Source organism: Podarcis bocagei, assembly GCF_964188305.1.
Source record: "Podarcis bocagei genome assembly, chromosome: 2".
In the NCBI taxonomy this organism is placed as follows: Eukaryota; Metazoa; Chordata; class Lepidosauria; order Squamata; family Lacertidae; genus Podarcis; species Podarcis bocagei.
In genome coordinates, this window is record NC_138126.1 from 35,650,637 (window position 1) to 35,672,474 (window position 21,838).

General features: G+C 44.7%; 1 protein-coding gene across 2 annotated transcripts in view; it reads right to left on the reverse strand.

Annotated features, from left to right (window-relative positions):
• SHQ1 (SHQ1, H/ACA ribonucleoprotein assembly factor) overlaps positions 1–21,572 on the reverse strand; it is a 61,985-nt gene extending 40,413 nt beyond the window's left edge. Inside the window, exons 1-9 of one of the 2 annotated variants that reach the window (XM_081184178.1) lie at positions 21,435–21,572; positions 18,605–18,779; positions 17,240–17,301; positions 16,325–16,447; positions 13,307–13,464; positions 11,296–11,408; positions 9,545–9,675; positions 2,614–2,768; positions 1,527–1,580 (exon numbers count right to left, since the gene is read on the reverse strand). In XM_081184178.1, the coding sequence (XP_081040304.1) occupies positions 1,527–1,580; positions 2,614–2,768; positions 9,545–9,675; positions 11,296–11,408; positions 13,307–13,464; positions 16,325–16,447; positions 17,240–17,301; positions 18,605–18,747 (939 nt within the window). In that variant the 5' untranslated portion in view covers positions 18,748–18,779; positions 21,435–21,572. Of the gene's footprint in view, positions 1–1,526; positions 1,581–2,613; positions 2,769–9,544; positions 9,676–11,295; positions 11,409–13,306; positions 13,465–16,324; positions 16,448–17,239; positions 17,302–18,604; positions 18,780–21,430 lie in introns of both variants that reach the window. The other variant, XM_081184179.1, reaches the window with a different exon arrangement.
• Between the last annotated feature and the right edge of the window lie 266 nt (positions 21,573–21,838).

Genomic DNA, 21,838 nt, shown 5'->3' on the forward strand with positions numbered 1-21,838 from the left:
GAAGCTCTTATTGAGCAGAGTCTTACTTTCGCTTTACTTGACTGATGCTCTCAGCACAAGGACCTCTATTGATTTTATGTTAACTAATACGCCTGAAATCTAAAATATCAGGCTTCTTGTCATCTAACCGGGGAATTAATATATCCCCGCAGCCTAAAAGGAAAAGAAATACCTTCCATCCATTAAGTTTTACAATTGGGATTTATTCATAAATGGGTCCACTCCTATGAGAGACTCTGATTAATTCATATTTGCACGATACTCATAGGGTGAACTTATACAGGTATTCTCTTCCTTCCTCCCATGCTGCAGTTACGTTCAAAGAGAACACAGCTATCCCTTAAAACCCTTTTCAAATTAAAAAGGAACAACACATTAGAGAATGGAGCAGCTTCAACAAGCAATATACCTTAAGAGTCCTTTTGAAAGAGCAAATATGTTTGCCATTCTCCACTAAGAGTAAAATTAAAATCTGGGCAAACTGCCTAAGAAGAGAAATCTTCTTAACTGTTTTGTAGCTAGCTATCTCAAGTTGAGGCTAATCCTTCCAGGACAGGCCATCTCCCCAACTCTTGAATCCAAGAACTTGGAAGGCGTAAAGGGATTCCGCTTCAATTTATTGGCCCACATCCAACCCAAGCAGTCTAGCACCTGAATTGCCTTCCATAATTTGGACGGCATGAATAGATGGAGCTGGGTATCATTCGCATACTGAGGACACCCCACTCCAAATCTCCTGATGACAGCTCCCAGCAGTTTCAGTGAAGATGGTAAATAGCACAGAGGACAAGGTGGAAGTTTGTGAGATGACTACTTTCTTGAAAGAGCCTTGAAGGTAGGAGTAGAACCAATGTAATACATTGGCCCGAAAGGAGATTCTGACTAAACATCAGGAAAAACTTTCTGTCAGTAAGAGCTATTCAATGGTGGAATGGTCACCTATGGGAGGCTGTGGACTCTCCTTCCTTGGAGATTCTTAAGCAGAGGTTGGACGGTCATCTGTCATGGACACTTTAGCTAAGATTCCTGCATTGCAGAGGGTTGGACCAAACAGCCCTTGGGGTCCCTCCCAACTCTACAATTCTCTGATTCTATCACTTCCAGAGCTACTCCAGAAGGGTACCACTGTCAGGCAGGGCAACCAAGGCAGTTTCAGTGTCATGACCAGGTCTAAAACCAGAATCGCCCTCTCAAGTCCTTTGTCCCCAAAGGGGATATTCACTCCTGTGCGATAGTTGTTATAACTGGGCATCTAACACTTTTGGTCTAGGAAGGTCCTCTTAAGAAGGGAAATCCCTGTTTTCAATCTAGTTGTATTCCCAAAGATTTAAAAGATAGTAAAACAATACAAATGAAGTTACAAGTAGAGATGGCATTGGGAGAACCAATAAAATACTACTAATCAAAAGCCCACCTAAGAAGAAATATCCACTTCAGAAGGGATAGGGGTGAAAGGTAGCAGTAAACCTTTTCAAGATGTTTAACATGTATTGCCCTATCAATAAACTTGTTATAATTCATCTTACCTCCAGCCAGCACAGAGTTGAACTCAGCTTTCGTATGTTCCATGGAGACTCAACCTGAGAAGGAGGGGTTCAGGAAACCAAATTAGAACACAACACTGTGTTTGTAAAAAGAAACCATTTGCACAGGAACTAAGAAACTGAAAACTGCAAGATATATTGGTTCAATTAAAGCACATTTAGATCTCCTCCATATATTTGCAGATATTATCCAACTTCAATTCCTCTCCCCTTCACCCTCTGTATATTTTGGTGTTAGACATTAGAGAACCATGATGGGGGGGGGAGATAATTAAGAGTTAGAGCACCTAGGTCAGTACTATCTCCCTGAACATGTGTGGCATGTCCATTTCTGGACCTTTATTTCTCCTTACCCTCTACGCACTGTGAACATTTTCCATCAGCCAGTTCTCTGGCTTGAGTCTCTGTTCCAAGTCTTACCTGTCTACATACATCCAGGTTTTCTAGGTCCTGGTGCTTCCTCAGTCTCCTCCCACCCAAACCCTCACCTCTAGCTCTCCGTCTCCAAAGATCGTATTTCCAGGTAACCCACAACAGGTCTCCCCAAATGCCCATTGTTCTTAAGCACAGAACCACTAGACTAGGATATGCTACAGAAGACTTGGTGCCTTGCCTCAAGAACAGTAATTCTCAACAAATAATCTTTGCGTCCAACAAAATAATGCTCCTGAGACTAGAAAGCATCCAAGAAAACCTGTCCCCCAGAAAAGAAAAAAAATAAAATAATTCAACATGTGGACAATGAAGATCCCTCAGCTGTTAGCTGTAAAATCATTTCCTCCTCCTTTCCTCTACTGCTAAATACAGCTCAGCAGAGTTGCCGTAGCAGCGTCCAAGAGAGAGAGAAGAGAAGAGAAGAGAATACCTCACACTTTGGACTGTTAATTTCAAACAGCTGCCTGGCAAACCACCCTAGTGATATAGCATTTCGGTCCTGCGCTTTCAACGCCAGGAACAAAGTCCGCTTTAAAAGCCCTGCCTCCCAGATGACAGAGAAATTCCCTGTAGCTATTCTAGCGGATCCACTTCACTGAAGTTTCATACAGGGGAGTAGGGGGGAGGAACTCACATTCTTCTCTCCTTCAGTGGCACAGACTTCATAGCAATAAGCCAGAAGTATATCAACTAAGCTCAGATATACTTGATGACAGGTTCTTTTATCAAGCAGGAAAGTTCTGTTGGTGAATTTTCTTAGCTGCTCTTTCTCATCTTCCGTAAAGGAAACTAAAAAAAAACAAAAAAACCCCACACACAGAGGTTATTTTAACACACCATATCCATAGCCACACTAAAAACCACATACTTTGAATTAACAAGGGTAGTATTGATAAGAACTTCTTCCCAAGCCCCAGAATTACTCCAGTGTTAAATTCAGAATTAACCATTTGGCTTCTGCAGCACCTGCTTGCCCGCATCCATTCAGAATTAACAGAAGTTTCCTTCTCAACTTGCACCACATGCAGTCAAAAAAACTGCAACTATTCCATTCTCTTGCATACAGGGACATATGTCAATCTAATTTCTGTTCAGTAAATAATAATAATAATAATAATAATAATAATAATAATAATAATAATAATAATAATAATAATAATAATTTTAAAAAGACAGTTCCTGTACTCAGGCTTACAATATGAAAGGCCCAACGTTTAGAGGAAAAGGGCATGGGGAGGGAGGAAGTTAAAAGCAAACTCGGGTACCTGTTTTTCAAGGTACAGAGTGGTGTCCAACTAACTTGTTCCATCACTGCAAGGATTTCCACTTGTGTAACACAACTCCCGTTAATCTCCCCCATCATGCACACCTCCCCCCCCAAAAAAACACACGCACCAGTTACATAGTTTCCCCAACCTTTTGGAGCAGTTCTAGGGAGGGAATGGGGCACACCTGGGGAGACAGAGAAGAGGGGCAAAGTCCCACCTTGGAAAGGTAAATCCCTGTGCTGAGGGAACAAGTTCGCTGGATACTGCCCACGAAACTCTTATAAAGAATTGGCTCAAATGGAGATAGCTGAGGGAAAGGAGGAACCGAAGGTCAGCAGAGCTGATGGAGTGTCCCTCCTTCCCATCTTTCCCTCTGCTATTGCCAGGCAAAATGGCTGCTCCTAGGTGACAGTTGAGAGAGAGAACACACCAGAAGCAGTTTTGCCTAAAAGCAGAGGATGTGGTAGCAAAGCGTCTGGCAGCAAGGAAGATGTAACACATAGGTCAGGCAAGGAATGTGGCTCAATGATGGGAGAGCATGCCAAAGCTTCCTAGGTTCACTCCCCAGCACTTTTTAGCAGGCCTAGAAAAAGAACTCCCTTTCTGAAACCCTGGAAAAATGCTGCCGATCAATGGGAAAAATACTAAGCTAGATGGACCGTCAGTCTGTCCTATGTCATTTGCCTTAGATCAAATGAAACAGAACCACATTATACAAAACATATCCGAGTCTGCTAGTGATCAACAAGTCAGGCTAGCAGTCGATTCCCTAATGCAAGACCTTTGATAGATGACTAATGCAAATGTTTTAGATTTTAAAGACATCCCTTCAAGACGTGTTCCACCCTCGCTTCAAAACTTATTGTAGTTGTCAATTATTTTGAAATCTAGACTGGATAAAGACTGCTCCCTTTAAACAGTCAATGCAAGTACTTTCAGGTATATCCCTTTGAATGTAAATGGCGTCAATAGTTGAGTGAAGGGGGAGGGGAGGTAAAAACACAGACCAAGCTCTGATTCTTTTCTTTTAACAGATGTATGAAACAGCATAGCAATTACCTGAAGAAGCTGAAAATTAGAAATGCATATGCAAGTTGTACTAAAACTAAAAATCAAAACATGCTGCAATAACTGAACTGCAGACACGATTTTAAGTTGTTAGAGATAAGGAAAGATGCTAATAGAAGGGATATTCTGATTAAAGGACATCTAGAGGAAGAAAAGGGACGCGGGTGGCGCTGTGGGTAAAACCTCAGCGCCTAGGACTTGCCGATTGCATGGTCGGAAGTTTGAATCCCCGCGGCGGGGTGAGCTTCCGTCTTTCGGTCCCAGCTCCTGCCCACCTAGCAGTTCGAAAGCACCCCTAAGTGCAAGTAGATAAATAGGTACCGCTTTATAGCGGGAAGGTAAACGGCGTTCCCGTGTGCTGCGCTGGTGCCGGCTCGCCAGAGCAGCTTCGTCACGCTGGCCACGTGACCCGGAAGTGTCTCCAGACAGCGCTGGCCCCCGGCCTCTTAAGTGAGATGGGCGCACAACCCTAGAGTCAGACACGACTGGCCCGTACAGGCAGGGGTACCTTTACCTTTACTAGAGGAAGAAAAATTTATTTTTGTATGTGTGAATGTCAGCACGCCTGCAATTTTTGTTGCTGGGGCATCCCAGTTTAGCACTTTGTGCATTCAAGTGAATGCCTCAATGAAGATCTAAAGGTAAAGGTAAAGGGACCCCTGACCATTAGGTCCAGTCGTGCCCGACTCTGGGGTTGCGGTGCTCATCTCGCTTTATTGGCTGAGGGAGCAGGCGTACAGCTTCCGGGTCATGTGGCCAGCATGACTAAGCCGCTTCTGGAGAACCAGAGCAGCACACGGAAACGCCGTTTACCTTCCCGCTGGAGCGGTACCTATTTATCTACTAGGTTAGCAGGAGCAGGGACCAAGCAACAGGAGCTTACCCCGTTGTGGGGGATTCAAACCGCCGACCTTCTGATCGGCAAGCCCTAGGCTCATGGTTTAGTTACATCTAAATTCTTTCAAGGACTAATAATATTACCAATAATAATTTTATTATTTATATCCCACCCATCTGGCTGGGTTGCCCCAGCCACTCTAGTAATACTGAGATATGTCAAAATGTATTATCAAACCATTCTCAAATGAAATGAAATAAATACCTTAACGGATTGGAGAACTGGGCCAAAACGGAAAATGCATTTCAGAAGGGAGAAATGTAAGGTTCTGCACTTAAGCAGGAAGAACCAACTGCACAAATATAAAATGGGGGACACTTGGCTTACCAATGGTACATGTGAAAAGGATCTCGGGATCTTAGTGGACCACAAGCTTAACATGAGTCCACACCAGCAAAAAAAAAACAGGGGGAAGCCAATGTTATTCTAGGCTGTGTCAAGCATAGTGTCAAAATCAATGGAAGTAATAGTACCACTCTATTCTGCCTTGCTCAGACCACACTTGCCAGTTCTGGACACCACAATTTAAGAAGGATGTAGACAAGCTGGAACCTGTGCAGAGGAAGTCAGTCAAGATGATCAAGGGTCTGGAAACGGAGCTTTATGAGGAACAGTTGAGGGAATTGGGTCCTGGGTATGTTTAGCCTGGATATGAGAAGACTGGGAGAAGATATGATAGCTATGTTCAAATAGCTAAAAGGCTGTCACATGGTAGATGGTGAAGCTTGTTTTCTCCTGCACCAGAGAGTAGGACTCAAACCAATGAATTCAAATTAAAAGAAAGGAGATTCCAACGAAACATCAGGAAGAACTTTCCGACTGCAAGTGATGTTCAACAGTGGAACGGACTCCCTTTGAAGATGGTGGGAGTATCCTTCTTTTGAAGTTTTTAAGCAAAGGTTGGATGGCCATCTGTCATGGATGCTTTGAGATTCCTGCATTGCAGGGGCTGAACAAGATGACCCTCAGGGTACCTTCCAACTCTACAATCCTGTGATTCATTTATACTACAGAAGAAAGAAATCAATCCAGAAGAGGTAGAAAAATTGAGTTTCCCCTCCCTTAGGTTTGGAGATTATTCTGGAGAAACACAGTTCGCATGTTTCTTACAGATACATATTCCTCTCCTTTCCTCCTGGCCTCGTTCCAAACCATGCACCGTATTTTTCGCCCTATAGGACGCACTGGCCCATAGGACGCACCTCCTTTTTTGGGGGGGGGGGAATGAATAAAATATATATATTCCCCCCTCCCAGGCACGGGGCTGGCGCGGGGGAAGCCCGAGCTTCCCCCAACCCCAGCCCCCAGAATAATCCCAGGGCAATCCCACACATATCTACTCTAAAGTAATTCCCACCAAGTTCCAAGGAAGCTTACTCCCAGGAAAGCAGGCATAGGATTGCAGCCATAGATGCAAAGAGAAAGACGAGGCCTTAAAAGAAAAAAAGCATCATTTTTCTTCTCCTATAAAAGGAAATCGGAGACTGATTGCTAGTAAGCATGATAGATTACTAGGAGACAAAATAAATTACCTCAGAGCATGTAAATGATATATTAAATGCATGTGGCTGCCTACGCTTAGGAAGACTGCTTGTCGCCTGAAACAGAGCTTTAGAATTCTGCATTGTGAAACCAAATAAAAATGAACTGCTGTTAGGCAAGCCAAACGTGACTTTGAAAAGAAGTTAAATCCTTTCACCTGACGTTTGGGGAGCAAGGCTAACCATCTCCTTCCCCCAACCCCATGAGAAAAGCCAAGTAATTAGTTAAGCTTATGTAAAGAATTTGTTTGACTTGCTTGGCATAATGGAACGAAAGGAAATTTCGTCCTGTCAGCGAAAGGAATGAAGCGCCCTCTACTGGAGGGATACTTGGTCACAAACCCAATAATGATGGCGACCTGCAGCACACTATTATTTCTGCTGACTTGGGGGAGGGGGGGAGTCTTTTCAGCAGCCTGGTGTAGGAAGGCTGGAGCAGAAAGAAGCAAAGGAAGAAGAGACAAGGAAGCAAACAGATGCATTGCACGAAAGCTAAAGCAGAACAGGTAAGAGCTGTGAAACGCACACACCCTGTCCCAGAACTTGGAAATAAAGTATAGCAAACCAAAAAAGGCAAAAATAATAATAAAAAAATCAAAGATAAGCTATTTTATTTTTGTTTTGAATATGACTTATAAGAAAGTCTGTAAGTGTTGTAATCTAATGCAAGTGGCCTCATGCTTTTGGCTAAAGGTTCTGTCAGGGAACTGCCATCGGAGCCAGAGGGAGAGGGAGGGCTCCAGAGGGGTCCCGGAGAGTGTCCCGGCAGGGAGAGAAGCAGCACATCTTCTGGGGAAGGAAATCAGCGTAGCACCAGTGGAGAAGGGGGGCAGATGGGGGAATCGGCGAGGTGGCTCCAAGACTCCTCGCCGGGAACCAGTGGGGAGAGCACGGGTCCTCCGCTGCCCACACCCTCCCTGCGCAGAAGGCTTCCGCGCAGGGAGGCTAGGAGGAGACTAAGCGTCAAAGAGCTTCTTTGCTGGAAGAAGTTCAAGAAACGCCCACTAACGGATTCTGCCAGCGATTGAGACAGTCACGGGCGAGTGGCTGTCCAGACAGAAAGGGTTCATACAGGCAACCCAGCCAAGGGTGGTGTTGATTTACACACAAGCAACCCCTAGAACCATTACAGGTTCCAAAGGGAAAAAATGTTGTTAATCTGATATAATCAGCCCTTGCATTTCTTTCTGAAAATATTAAGGCCTCTGCAGTTGCAGTGACTGTTGTCAATAAAGAGAATTTACAAAAGCAATCATATTTTTTTTAAAAAAATGCCATTTGCTTTATTTAAGCGCCGCAGATAACCATTCAAAATGTCACCCATACAATTGTATTACATGACAAGGGTGCAATACCTCTTCTGAAGAGTAAATCTCACCACATAGCATTACAGTAAGAATTTCATCTATTATAAAATGAGTCAGGCTCAGATTCATTTTATTATGAAGCACTGCGATACAGCAGGGAAGACAGGTGTCATGGATTTTTAAAGCCCCCTTATTCTTAACAGCCCTTCTGCAGATTTTACCTGCATCAAGAATTATGAGGGACCTCACAAGCCCTGTTTCAACTTATTTAACTGCCAGAAGTTATCTCCCACAAATGCTCATCCATTTCCTCTCAAGAGTACCCATGGAAGAATGATCCATGACTTCCATTAGTAAACAGTACCTCTAACAAAATGGGTTGAGGAAATGTTATTGGGTTGTTTTTATTCTTATTTTTATTATGTATTTTATGTGTTTATATTGTAATTTTATCTTGTGAACCATCCTGAGACCTGCAGTTACAGGGCATATACAGATTTTAACAGCAGCAGCAGCAGCAGCAACAACTTTCTAATGTGTGCTTCTTATTCAGATTTTGCAACCCAAAATGCCTTTACAAACAAAAGCTAATAACGGTTTGCTTTTAAGATTTCTTTAAATAGTACAAGTTTAATTTTCCTCACCACGAGATATCTGGCAAGAACAGAAAGTACTTCTACTGTCAATGGTTCAACTATAGTAGGGCAGATAAAGCAGTCCTTAATACTGTCGTTCAGTACAGTTAACCAAAGGAAGATAGGAAAAAGACACATTCGTCAGTATCATCCAATTTGAAAACGGCTTTTAGTCAAAGCACAGCAACAAGAAAATGAAACCACAGTTGCTGTTTGACTCAACCGCTAAGACAAATGTCAAACAAAAATTTGAATTTGCAAATAGATTTCATTAACTTTATATGTTCATAAATGTGCAGTGGTCTTAACAGGCTGCTTGGGCACACTAGGAAAATACAGTGAAAATTGGTTCTTGCCCCTCTTGATAGTGTTGTGCACTGACCCTTCTCCGCTTAAGATATTCTCACTTTGTTGCTAGGCAGACTGTGGGACTGGTCCAGTGTTGTGCAGAAACAACACCAGTCACACCACACAGTATACGAGACCAGCTCCGAGACTGAGAAACCAAAAAGCATGAAAACATTGCCTATATTTAGGATCCTTTCTAAGGGTTCTTAGGCTTCTTGTTTGGCCTAGGAGAGCGAAAGGAAGGGTTCTGGGAAAACAGGAAGAGCAAAGCAGCAATTCACTCCCAGTGGTTCTTTTCTCTGTTCTTACTGTGCTGTAAAATCTCAAGCAAACATTTGACAGTCCTTTCAAAAAGAAGGGGAGGGATGTTTGCATAGTCCCTCCTTTTTTTTTTTTTTTTTTTTGCAAAGGAGAGCAAATACCTGGTTGAAAAATACCCACTAAAGAGGCCTGCAGCTGTCCATCAACATCCACAGAAGATCTGGAAAGTGGGGTCTTACCAATCACTGCCTGTCTGCTCTCGTTCAAAGGATGGCTTTCTTGGGAATCCGTCTTCTTTCTAGAGGCTTTAACCCACCAAGGCTCATATTTCAACAGATGGTGAATAGTCTCATCTTCAAAGAAGTCGGCACTGGAAAGATAAAAGGATTCCTGCATCACGGTCCAAAATTAGGCGTTCGTGTATGTTGCCAAATAATCATAATACATAATCATCATTTCCTTAAGCTTCTCAGTAGCATGCAAGGTTTACACACCTAAAGGTGCAGGACTCCCAGACCCACCTGAGATTTGTGTATCTTGCTACAGGGGTGATGCAAGTGAGTTATATCTTGCTCACCGGAATGGAGGATGGAGAGAAGGGAAGGTACAGACTTTTGTGCAGGTTTAAATGTACCCCACCTTACAAAGTTAAAGAGTCACATCTGTTGTTCCACCCACCCCTTGTCCGTGCAACTAAATAGCGTAACACAGTGAGATATGGGAGAAGGGCCGTAGCCCATTGGTAGAGCCCATGATTTGCCTGGAAAAGGACCCAGGTTCAATCGCCAGGTAGCAGTGGTGACTGCAGTCCATTGAGACGAGTAGGACACAATGCAGGCAGACAGAACAGGGAACAGATGTAGTCCACTCATCCTAGTTTCATCCCCATCATCCTCCCTGCCAAGTTCTACAAGATCAACACTGGGACTCTCCATCTATTGCAAAAGACAATGGAGTGTGCCTCACGGGCTGAAGTCAAACCGCTGGAGAAGCACAGCCCCTGCTGTGGCTTGCAGAGATTGGTAAATCTTGACTGCTGCCTCCTGCGTTGTTTCTGCTGCATTGGCAGCACTGAAGTGAACTCTCTGGGCGCACCCTGGGCAGTCTGTATGGAGATCCTGGGTCGCCCAGATGACAAGACTTCCCTCTTGGCCTTGCTGATGTAGTCCAAAATAAGTCAGAGCAATACGTTTGGCACCAGCTTGGCTGCAGGAGTTGCTGGAAGGAGGCATACCAGGCACCATCCAACTGTCTTAGGGACTCCACTAAGGAAGGGTTTACTCCTCAGCCTTTTCTCCTCCCAAAGATGTCACGCAAGGCAGCAGGTACACTGAGCCGAAGGGGGAGGGAACAAGCAAGCAGTGTCACCCTGAGCTGCTTGTAAGTAAGAAGGCAGACAGGTAGGGACTAAGGTTGGTGGGGCAGTGCCTCATTTGTCTTAATGAAGCAATCTCTACTGCCAGTATTGTTGACAATACTGGAATAAATGGACCAGTGGAATTGATATAGAGGCAACCCTTATGCAAGTTATTATCCCATTTCTCAAGGGCGAACAGCTGAAATATGCAGCAAGAACCCTGTTTCTTTCTCTTGGCCAGAGTGGATCAATTGCACCTATTACACTTTAGAGTACTATACTCAAGATTATTATACCGTATTATGTGGAGTAAGAAAGGTAATTTCAGGGAGTCGTGGGGTTCCTTATGTTGACGACGTTCTGCAGTAGTTTTGTCTACTCAGCTTGAATTTCAGCTGGCCTTTGGCTCTAACAGAGTCTCAGAAAACCCAAACCTGAATCATATCAGTCATCAGCTTCCGTGGCAATTATACATAAAGAGAGTCTAAAATGCAGCATAAGGCAAAACAGTAGGAGATACGGAAACCACTCATTTCCTATTTAAAAAATAGGCCTCTTCGATCCACTTTCTATTAAATGAGGACAAGATGGTCAACCAGATATTGCAGAAACACGCCATATGCAAGGACTTACAGGTAATGGTCAGGATCGAATTTGGCATCTTCTGCTGCCAGCCTTTTCTCTCTGCGTTCAGCTGCAGAGGTCACGTCTGGATTTTTTATATCAATAACATCATTAAGTTCATCCTGCGAAGACAACCACAAACAAATAAGCAAACCTGTAAAAGGGGAGAGGGATTGACTTTGTTAAAGGTTTAGGCAGAAAACTTGCGACGTTCATCTCAAATGGTATCGGGGTAAAGAGTGTATATACCCAGCAATGGCACTATGCCCAGCTATGGAGAGTTTGTCTGGCCTCAGTCGTTTGCATTCCAAGTAAACTTTGATTGAATTTATGCAACAAGCTCCACATGAGGCTGCTACTGAAAATGGTCAAGGAACCTGAGGTCCAAGGCAACCACCTCTGCTGGTATCTGCCCACCCGTGGCTATAGCCTATTTGAAAATATTGCAAGCTCCCACACGAAGCACCTTCACATTACTCCTAAACAAGTTTGAAAACAGGAGCCTGAGAACAAGTATTTACAGAACCCCACTGCTTCCATAATGAAGAAAGCTGAACAGTTCATTTAACACAATACTTCCATTTCCTGCATTGTATTCTTCACACAGAACTGCGCTGTGTGGATTCTTCTCTTTGCTTATATGGAGAAAATCATGTATTTTTTTCCAAAACAAAAAAAACAAGAAAGCCTGCAGCACCTAAGAAGAGACAACACGATTCTAAGATTTATATTTAACTGTCATTTTTCATCGTTACAGGCTGCTAAGCATCTTCCACAAATTTCAACTGAAGACACACTATCTTAGACCATGGAAATCCTCTGAACATCGGCATCCATCTGTCTCAAGAGACAATGGAGTGAGTATTCAGGGGTGAAGTCAAACCAGCACCAAAGCGACGTCCCCAGGGTGCAAGCCTGCCAACTGGCAGGAGCCTCCTTATGCTAGTGCCGCCACCACCACCAGGAGGCTACTTCAACCTTCCTTCCCCTCTGCAGCAGGATAAGAAGGAGCTGGCCACTGAAGCAGTGCCACATTCAGCTCCATGCTTTTTGGACATGGGGGTGGGGTAGCCCCCGTCCCAAAGGTATTGGGGGGCGCAAAAGGGCTCGGCCCCCAGGAGCTGGAGCCCCTGCCTGTAAGGCAATGGAGGTTTAGGATCAGAGTTTTCCTTCACCTAGATGGGCTACCTTCCCCTAAATGTGAAAATTTTGCAAATTACGCAATGCAAAATCATGTACAATTAAACATCATGAACCCCAGGGGCACTTACGTGGGGCTTTATACAAAAATTCCATGGCGTCAGCAAAAAGTGCACTTACGATCAGAATACACCACCTTTTGTAATGATTGCCATTTAATCATTGCAAGGGTTTGCATTTAAAGTTCCCACGAACAGAACTCCAGCTCACAGAGTCTTCCTGCTAGACAACCAGAGTGGGAAGGCATTTTTCACTACCCCCTGAAAAGCTGTTCCACAGAGTTCTAGGCTATGGGAGAGAACGCAGCAGAAAACAATTGAAGCAGTCTCCCTTTGCCTTACTCCATGGGACCTACTGCCAAAGTTAAAGACAGAGGATTTCACCTCAAAAGTTAAGGCTCACATTGTATGGGTTGTTTCAAATGGGCCACTGCCCAACCTCAAGGTAGTTCCAAACATATAGTTTGCTTATAAGAATGGATGGTATTCAATTAAGTTTCAACCCATTGATTTTAATGAGAGTTACTAAGCTAGCCCCAACTTCAACGGGTACTTCAATGAGTAAAATTCGTTGAATGCTACCCAATGAATGTGAACAGCCATGTTGCCTTGACATCACACATTTATTTGTGGGATCCACCCAGATGTCAATGTTTGTGTGTTGGTTTTATTCCATTTCAATAGCAACGCCATGAGGATTTCCTTCACACTGATACGTAATGCATTTCAAATTTCGTTCTGGATTGGGGAATGAGGGAAGAAGCTGTGCCTATTAGAAGAGTTGATGGGTTTGTTGTTTGTTTTTAAATACCTGAACATACCTGAAGACGTCTGAAAACTCCCGATTTCAGATTTCCAAATCCATAGGTGCAAGGCGAACATAAGGGGCTGTCTTTGCTTTCCACATAAGGAGTCTGTTCAATTTCCCAGTCAAATTCTTCTTCTTCTTCCTCCTCCTCCTCTTCTTGATTTTCAGCACCTGAAGTTTTGAGGTCAGGTGGTAGTGGGGGGGGGGAACAAAAAGGTAACCAATCTTCCTATCAGAAAATTTCTTCTCAAATTCTGCAAGGCACCACCAGAGCCCCCAGTTTGGAAACTGGAATTGTGCTGCTTCACCCTGCCTCCCAGATCATCCACACACTTTGATTAATAGGGACAATATTCATGAGGCCTGTGGGGTGGAGGCCCCAACCATGTCATTTAATACTGCGGGAAAGTGTGCACCTTCACTTGGGGTACATACGCTACATTTGTTTGTGTGGAAAGACAGAGATATAAACCTAAGAACCAGAAAAACTGATACTGAGCAAAAGACAGGATTAGTACTTGGCCAATATCACACACAAATCTGCCCAGTTCACTATAATGAATTCTACTTTTAGGTTTATAATGAAGTACGTGTATATACTCCCAACTCTCCACTGATGCAACTTCTATTTGCATGCGACTGCACACACACACACACCAGGAACCCAGAAGTGATGCCCGGAAATGACAAGTGAGGTTAGTTCTCAATGGCAAGATCAAAGAGTGTGTTGGGCAATATATGGGGAAATTATTAGTGGAGTAGGGGTGCTGAAAATAATGCCAATATATTTCACATCCAGCAACCAATGTGCCCCTTTGGTTTCAGATGGAGTTTGGTCAAGTACAGTGGTACCTTGGTAGTCAAACGCCTTAGTTGTCAAACAAATCAGCTCCCGAATGTCGCAGTGAGTGCTCAGGTTTGCAAAGGTTTTTTGGAAGCCAAACATCCAACGCGGCTTACACAGCTTCCAATTGGCTGCAGGAAGCTCCTGCAGCCAATTGGAAGCCGCACCTTGGTTTTCAAACCATTTTGGGAGTTGAACAGAATCCCGGAATGGATTAAATTTGAGAACCAAGGTACGACTCCAGAGTTAACACTAAACACATTCCTTCTGATAAATGAGCCATCACTGCCACTAGAGGGCCATGATTTTGCATCCCATGGACTAGGGACGCGGGTGGTGCTGTGGTCTAAACCACAGAGCCTAGGGCTTGCTGATCAGAAGGTCGGCCGTTCAAATCCCCGCGATGGGGTGAGCTCCTGTTGTTCGGTCCCAGCTTCTGCCAACCTAGCAGTTCGAAAGCACACTGTTCTAGTAGATAAATAGGTACCGCTCTGGCGGGAAGGTAAACAGCATTTCCGTGTGTTGCTCTGGTTCACCAGAAGCGGCCACATTACCCGGAGGCTGTCTGCAGACAAACACCGGCTCCCTCGGCCCATAGAGCGAGATGAGCACCGCAACCCCAGAGTCGTCCGCGACTGGACCTAATGGTCAGGGGTACCTCTACCTTTACCCATGTACTACCGTATTTTTCGCTCTATAGGGCGCACCGCATCATAGGGTGCACCTACTTTCTTTATTCCCCCTCCCCCAGCCCCAAAGAGCAAAGAAGCCAAGACAGCCAGCGGGATCCATCCCGCTGGCTGTCTTGGCTTCCTCTTTAGCCACGCACAACCTCTCCAGCCGGGAGAGGCTGCACGTGGCTTTGGCAGAAGCCAAGACAGCAAGCGGGATGGATCCCGCTCGCTGACTTGGCTTCCTTTTTAGCCATGGGGCTGTGGCGGGAGAAGCCTGAACTTCCCCCGAACCCAGCCCCCAGAACGGGTCCAGGAGCGGGGGTGAGGTTGCGCGCAACCTCGCCTTCGCTCCCGGAGCTTGCTGCTATCCGCAAGCCTTCGGAGCCCGGCGGGAACTCCCGCCGGGCTCCAAAGGCTTGCGGATAGCTGCCCAAAGCCCGGGGTGTGCAGGGCTGCGCTCCCCGGGATTCGGGCTGCAGGCTGCTATCCGCAAGCCTTCGGATAGCACCGACCCCTCTCGCTCTCCAGGCTTCAGCAAAAGCCTGCATTCGCTCCATAGGACGCACACACATTTCCCCTTCATTTTTGGAGGGGAAAATGTGCATCCTATAGAGTGAAAAATACGGTATCTGAAACCAAAGAGGCGCATTGGTTTCCAGATGTGATTCCCCCCCCCCACCAGCTCTCCTACCCCATTATGTAGCCCTACTTCAGGGAGAGCTGGCTGCAAAGTGACAACTGAGAGCACATACTGGGATTTGACCTTGGCATTTAGCGCCAAGAAATTGGAGTGGTAGCAGATAGCCGATAAGCGCCGTTTCCCTCTCCCATCATGAAATGCTAGTGCTGGTGGGGTACCTGAAAGGGGGAGACTCAGACGTAAGCTTCATTCATTCTCATGCAAGGGGAGAGAGGAAATCCTGGAGAGATGGTGTCAGTGTTGATCTGGCTCCCTCGATCTCAGTGCTCTCCAGGCATGGTTGGACTACAACTCCCAGCAGCCCCCAGCCAGCATAGCCAATGGTCAGGCATAATGGGAGCTGTAATCCAAAACATCTGGGCAGCACTTGATTGGGGAAGGCAATAATCATAATTTTATTATTTCTATGCTGCTCATCTGCCTGGGTTGCCCCAGCCACTTTGGGCGGCTCCCAACAGAGTATTAAAAACACGAGACAACATCAAACATTAAAAACTTCCTTAAACAGGGCTCCCTTCAGATGTCTTCTAAAAGTCAAAAAGTTGTTTATTTCCTTGACATCTGATGGAGGGGGCGGGTTCCCACAGGGCAGGTATGATTACCAAGAAGGCATAAAAGGCAGCTTCCTGTGTTTCTATGAACAACCAGAAGCATTGTAAAGCATTAAATTCCTATTTGCAGGAAACAGGGCAAGTAAAACATCTAGCACATAAATTCATGTTTCTCTGAACTTAGAGAGGGAGGGAGGGAGGGAGGGAGGGAGGGAGAGAGAATGAACCTGTGAGCCATTTTTTAAATTAAAATTGTACAAACCCATCTCTTCGACTAATGGTTTTGCAGATCTGGATTTCTTTGGCGCTAACAGAGCTGTCAACATGTCTAGCCCATCAAAATTCTCTCCGGGAACTTCCTTGGGAAGATGGATTGTAAAAACCCCTTGAAAGAAAAGGACTGAGTTAACAAAAGGCATTTCTCCATTTATCCAGATAAGCTACTACTAGGGTGTTTCGAAAAGCAATAGCAAAACTGCTGGCCAGACTATACTAAAACAAAAAAACAAAAAAACCCCTGCATTTTTGCTTGCATTACTCCAGGGACAGAGGCCTGCAAGTGAAGCGTCCCCATTCATTAATGATTTCACACATTTATAAAGCAGAGAAAGAGGAGCACAGGTGATTACAGCTCATTTTCAGCTCCCAACCCTGCAAAAGGAGGATCTGCACACCCTCCCAGTGGAAAGATTTGGAAGTCACACAAGACGCAGTTCCACATCTAGGCCTCATATATCTCAAAAAGGCGCCTCTTCAAACAGAACGAGTGCAAGTTGCTTTTGCTTTCTTCCATATTGCAAGAGAGAGGCACAAATGAAACACATCTACTACATGTCTTGCTCGATCAGTCCAAAAACCCAAGCTAAGAAGATGCGGAACAGACACGGCACATTCTTCCCAAATTCATAATTTGTCATGCAACACATTCCACTAGATAAGGCTGTGCTTGACGCTCTCTGCACAAAGAAAATTGTGACATGGGAAGCATCATTGTATTCCGTCTAGCAAACGTAAACCATCCCACTTATCTCTACAAAGCAAAACATTCTGAAACAACCAGGACAGCTCGCTTCATTTTATACTACTGCTAAAAGTAGAAGCAAACCTAACAGCAGAGGAATCTTGCATATCACGCTTTCTTCAAAATGAAGATATTTAATTAAAAAGAATTACAAACCTGTGTCGTCATACGATGCTCTCTCTCTCCCATCCTCTACAATTCTTCCTGGAAGAGCCAATCTGGGAGGGGTGGAATTAAAGGCGTTTAATTACATATCTGATGCAGGGGTAAGGATAATAGGAAACCAGGGACTGGTTGCCAGGCTTTGGAAAACCTCCTTCCATGTACACTTCAATGCAAAAGGAAGCCCAATTGGAAGCTGTGCGATTTGAGTAAGGTAGCGAGAAGAGCAGAGAATGAAGGCAGAAAAGGACAGATTAGGTAAGAGGAGCTTGGATTTGATATCCCGCTTTATCACTACCTGTAGGAGTCTCAAAGCGGCTAACATTCTCCTTTCCCTTCCTTCCCCACAACAAACACTCTGTGAGGTGAGTGGGGCTGAGAGGCTTCAGAGAAGTGTGACTAGCCCAAGGTCACCCAGCAGCTGCATGTGGAGAAGCAGAGACGCGAACCCGGTTCCCCAGATTACGAGACTACTGCTCTTAACGACTACACCACACTGGTAACTGCCGTGTGCCTTGCAGAATGGTGAATGCATGACCTTAAGGCCCCATCCCCTCTCAAGTCCTGCCTAGTCTTTCCTGCTTTCTCAATATTTTAATAAATACTAATTGTCCACTGAAAAGACTTGCTCAACAAGCATGAGTGTTACTCCAGATGCCCATGCTGGCATCTAATATAGGGAAGCCTGGAGAAAAAATAAATAAATTCAGAAACAAGAGCCAGTTCAGATCCCACCTCAGCCATGAAATCACAAAGTGATGTATCACCCCACCCTCTATAATAGAGATAATGCTAGCGCCTCTTAAGGAGCTGTTGCAAGAATATACTGAGTATGCATGCCAGGTGTTTTTAACATTCAAAATAGCACTATATAAATGTCAGATGTGTCATTTACAATATGCGTATAGAACACATTCACAGAAAGTCTTCAGGGTGAAGTGTAAGCACACTTCTGCTGAAACAAAACAACGTAATACAACAAGCCTTGGGCTCATACATTCTCTTTCTCCCTCTTCTGCACAAATAAGGAGGAAATCTGAAGTGTTCATTAACAGTTTGGAACAAACCAGTTTCTCATCTCATTTGAATGCAGGATACTGTAGTTTGCACAAACCAGTTAGATTAATAAGCCAGGGTTGTACCGCTGTGGGTCCCAGGATAATTCTCAAAACATACCACAGTCTGAATTCAGCCAATATGTGATTCCATAATGTATCCTATATTAAGGATTTTCTGTCTCTCACACACAAATGAGCAAACTTGCCCCCAGAAACACGGGGGGGGGGAGCACTTATTAACACAATGTGACAAACAATACATAAGCAATTCAACTCAACCTAATGAAGTGATGTTACTTACCTGAGAAAGTATGGTTTCGCATAAAACTTGAACTCCTTCCCTTCAAAATAGACTTCAAACTCTGAAACTCGTGCATATGGTACTTTGATTGTTATTGTAAGAAAATCTGGATCCTGACTCAGTTCAAACGCTGGAGTTATCATGCTGAATACTGCTCAAAAGCCAAAGGTGCTGCCTGAAAAATTATGTCATGGAAATAAAAGAATCCCCATCTGAGCAAACATAAGAGAATACCAGTGACATATGAACACCTGAGTATGATAAACTGATTTCTGTTAATTACTTTTCTTTTTCTAATTGTCCATCTACTTGCAGTCTGAAATAGTTTTGTAAATTTTATGAGGGGGAGATTCCCCCCCCCTTCAACTCCAGGGTGACTGCAGTCTGGCCCACCCCTCATCCTAAAATTGTAGGACCCTGAGGCATCATATCTGGCACCATGAAAAGGCCTGAGGAGTCTAAAGCACAGGGCAACCATCTCAGAGACATCAAGAACACCACTTGTAATAATGTTGGTGATGAAGCAGCATAGTACAGGCCCAGCCATCAGGGCCGAAATCCCATAAACACTACCCAGTGTCTTTGGAGCACCCTCCCAGGCGGCTCTAGCTTTTCAGGGGGAAATACACAAGGAAACAGTAACTTTGGGGAGATGTAAAGCTATTTGGCAATCCATTTTTGGGTTACATGAGTTGTGCAAGTGGCAGAAAGAAGACATTAATGTCTATCAAATCAAAAGGAGATGGTAGAACAGATCTTTCAAGGGGTTGGGGTTAATGTTTGAAGTGTGTACCCTGTGTGAATTAAAGCAAAGGTTTTATTCAAGATTTTGGGAATTTACTGAAAGTTTGAGGGAATATGCTTTGAGGCTTAGGAGCGGTTAAATGTCTGGAAGTAAGTAGGACTGAGGACAAAGAGCAGTTGCCCAAGAAAAGGTCTGTTGAAGGAGTGTAGGATGCTGCTATTCATAGGGAATTAGAATTGCCTCTTTGGCAAAATGGGGAAACACTTTCCTAGGGTTTTAAGGAGAATGCCATCAAGCTTCTGAGAAATCATAAACAAAATATAGCTTTTACACAGCAATGTTGTCAGGAGCATGACTGCATCAGAGCCTTGCGGATGGGAAGACTGGAAGCTAATATCCTGAAGAAGACCCTAGATGGAAAATGCTGACATGACTGATATGTGTAATCAGTGAGAGTATGTTGGAAAAAAAGATACAGAGGGAGATGCAAAAGTTCAAGTAGATCTGAAACAAGAGTTTATGAGAGCTAGGGAATGGAGTCACAGCACATGACAGAGTGGAAAGAGCCGCTGGGCGCAGGATAGATTTTATGATGACAGGCCTATTTGCCAAAGATGAAGGAAAGTAGGCCACACTGCAGAAACAGATGATGTTATCAAGAGTGATCATGAGTTGGAGATGTTCACTCAGGCTCTGGAGCAACTGGTGAGACAGTGGAGCTAGAAGAAGAAAGGAAGCAGTACAATACACCCATGTTCACACACATTTAGTATAGTAGGTCCCATCTGCACTATACATTTAAAGCAGTATCACACCACTTCAAAGAGTCATGGCTTCCCCCAAAGAATGCTGGGAACTGTACTTTGTTAAAGGTGGTGAGAGTTGACAGGAGACCTCTGTTTACCTAACAGATCAACAATTCTACAGGAATTCCTGGAGGGTGCTCTGAGGTGGCACAAAGCACCTTTCAGTGTGGACACCTACAGTTACTTCCCGCCCGCCCAAGCTTGTTTATTTTTGTTGGATACAGATGCCCTCATCTGTGCCACACATTCACAAGGAGCTCTGAGACACATATGATGCACTGGAATCTCAGATGACACTCTCCCATTTGCCTGGGCATATGATTTGCCCTGGCTGAAAGCACATTTTAGGGTACAGACCCCCAGTTACTTTTTTATGGTATTATGATGCCGTCACACATTTATGAGCGTTTCACAACCATGATTATTTTAAATGAATAACATTATTGTTGGGACAAAGAAGGAGACCCCCTGTTCATGTGCATATATAAGTCAAGGGATATCCTAATATTTATTATTATTATTAAATGAATAAATTTGTACACCAGCCTTCATCCAAAAATCACACGGATGTTCACAACATAAAAATAAAAAACGAGAGCATACAAACTTTAATTGGGAGTTCAGGGATACGTGAGCTTTCCTTTTTTAAAAAGTGCTTCAAATCTTCTAGCAAATAAAAAACTTGGAACCACTAACTAACCTCAGCATCGCCAGCCACATTTTTATTATGTGAATTCCACAAGTAGGATATGAACCCAATATCACTTTACCCATTGACGACTCCCCTTCCCCACATCAGCAACTCCGACACCCATCGTGAGTTAGGAGCCTCAAATAAAGCCTACTTCCCTTTCACAGAGAACACAGCAAACATGTTTCTAAATGGTGAGTGACCCAAGAGTCCGCAGTAAGGTACAACCTGCTGCTTTTATACACTTAACGCTCTCACACACACACATTAGTGGGCACGCCTGTCAAAAAGCCCACAGCTAAACACACATGCTGCCCCAACACAGGGTGGCATAAAAGGCTGCTACTACAAATTCCCCTCCCGCTCCCTTTAGCCATAGATAAGTGTGTGGATGTGTTTATATATGTGTGGATATGTGCGCACATGTCTGTGTATGTTGGTGTGTGCATGAGTGTATATCTGTGCATGTGTGTCTGTACGCGTATTACTGTCGGCCACAGCCTCCATTTCCACACAGCTCCACCCCCGCTCTAAAAGACTACGAAAAACGCCAGGCTCGGCAACCAGCCCCGGCCAACACTCACTCACCCACCGACCCGACCGAAGACCACGCACTTCCACACACGCGCTGGCAGAACCCGTCTTCCCCTACCGCCCACGGCCCGCCCATCCCGATGGCGCATAGGCTTCCAATTGGCTGGAGCCTGCAGTCAATAACCATTCTGTCCAATGGAGAACAAGGGTCTCTCGGAGACGGGCCGCTTGGGAGGCGGGCTACAAGCTCATTGGCAGGAGCTGTCGGCTCGCGCCCATTCACAAATCGCCGAGAATGTGAAAAAAGAGGGCGGGGCGCCGGAGCGAGCGTCACGTGACAGGAGCCCGGCGAGAGAAAGGAATGTCGCCATCCCGCGCCTGCGCCTTCCTTTCGGTTCGCTATAACGGGCGATGCGAGTAAAGCGGGCAGCTGCACGTGACTTTTCCTAGTTCTGTGT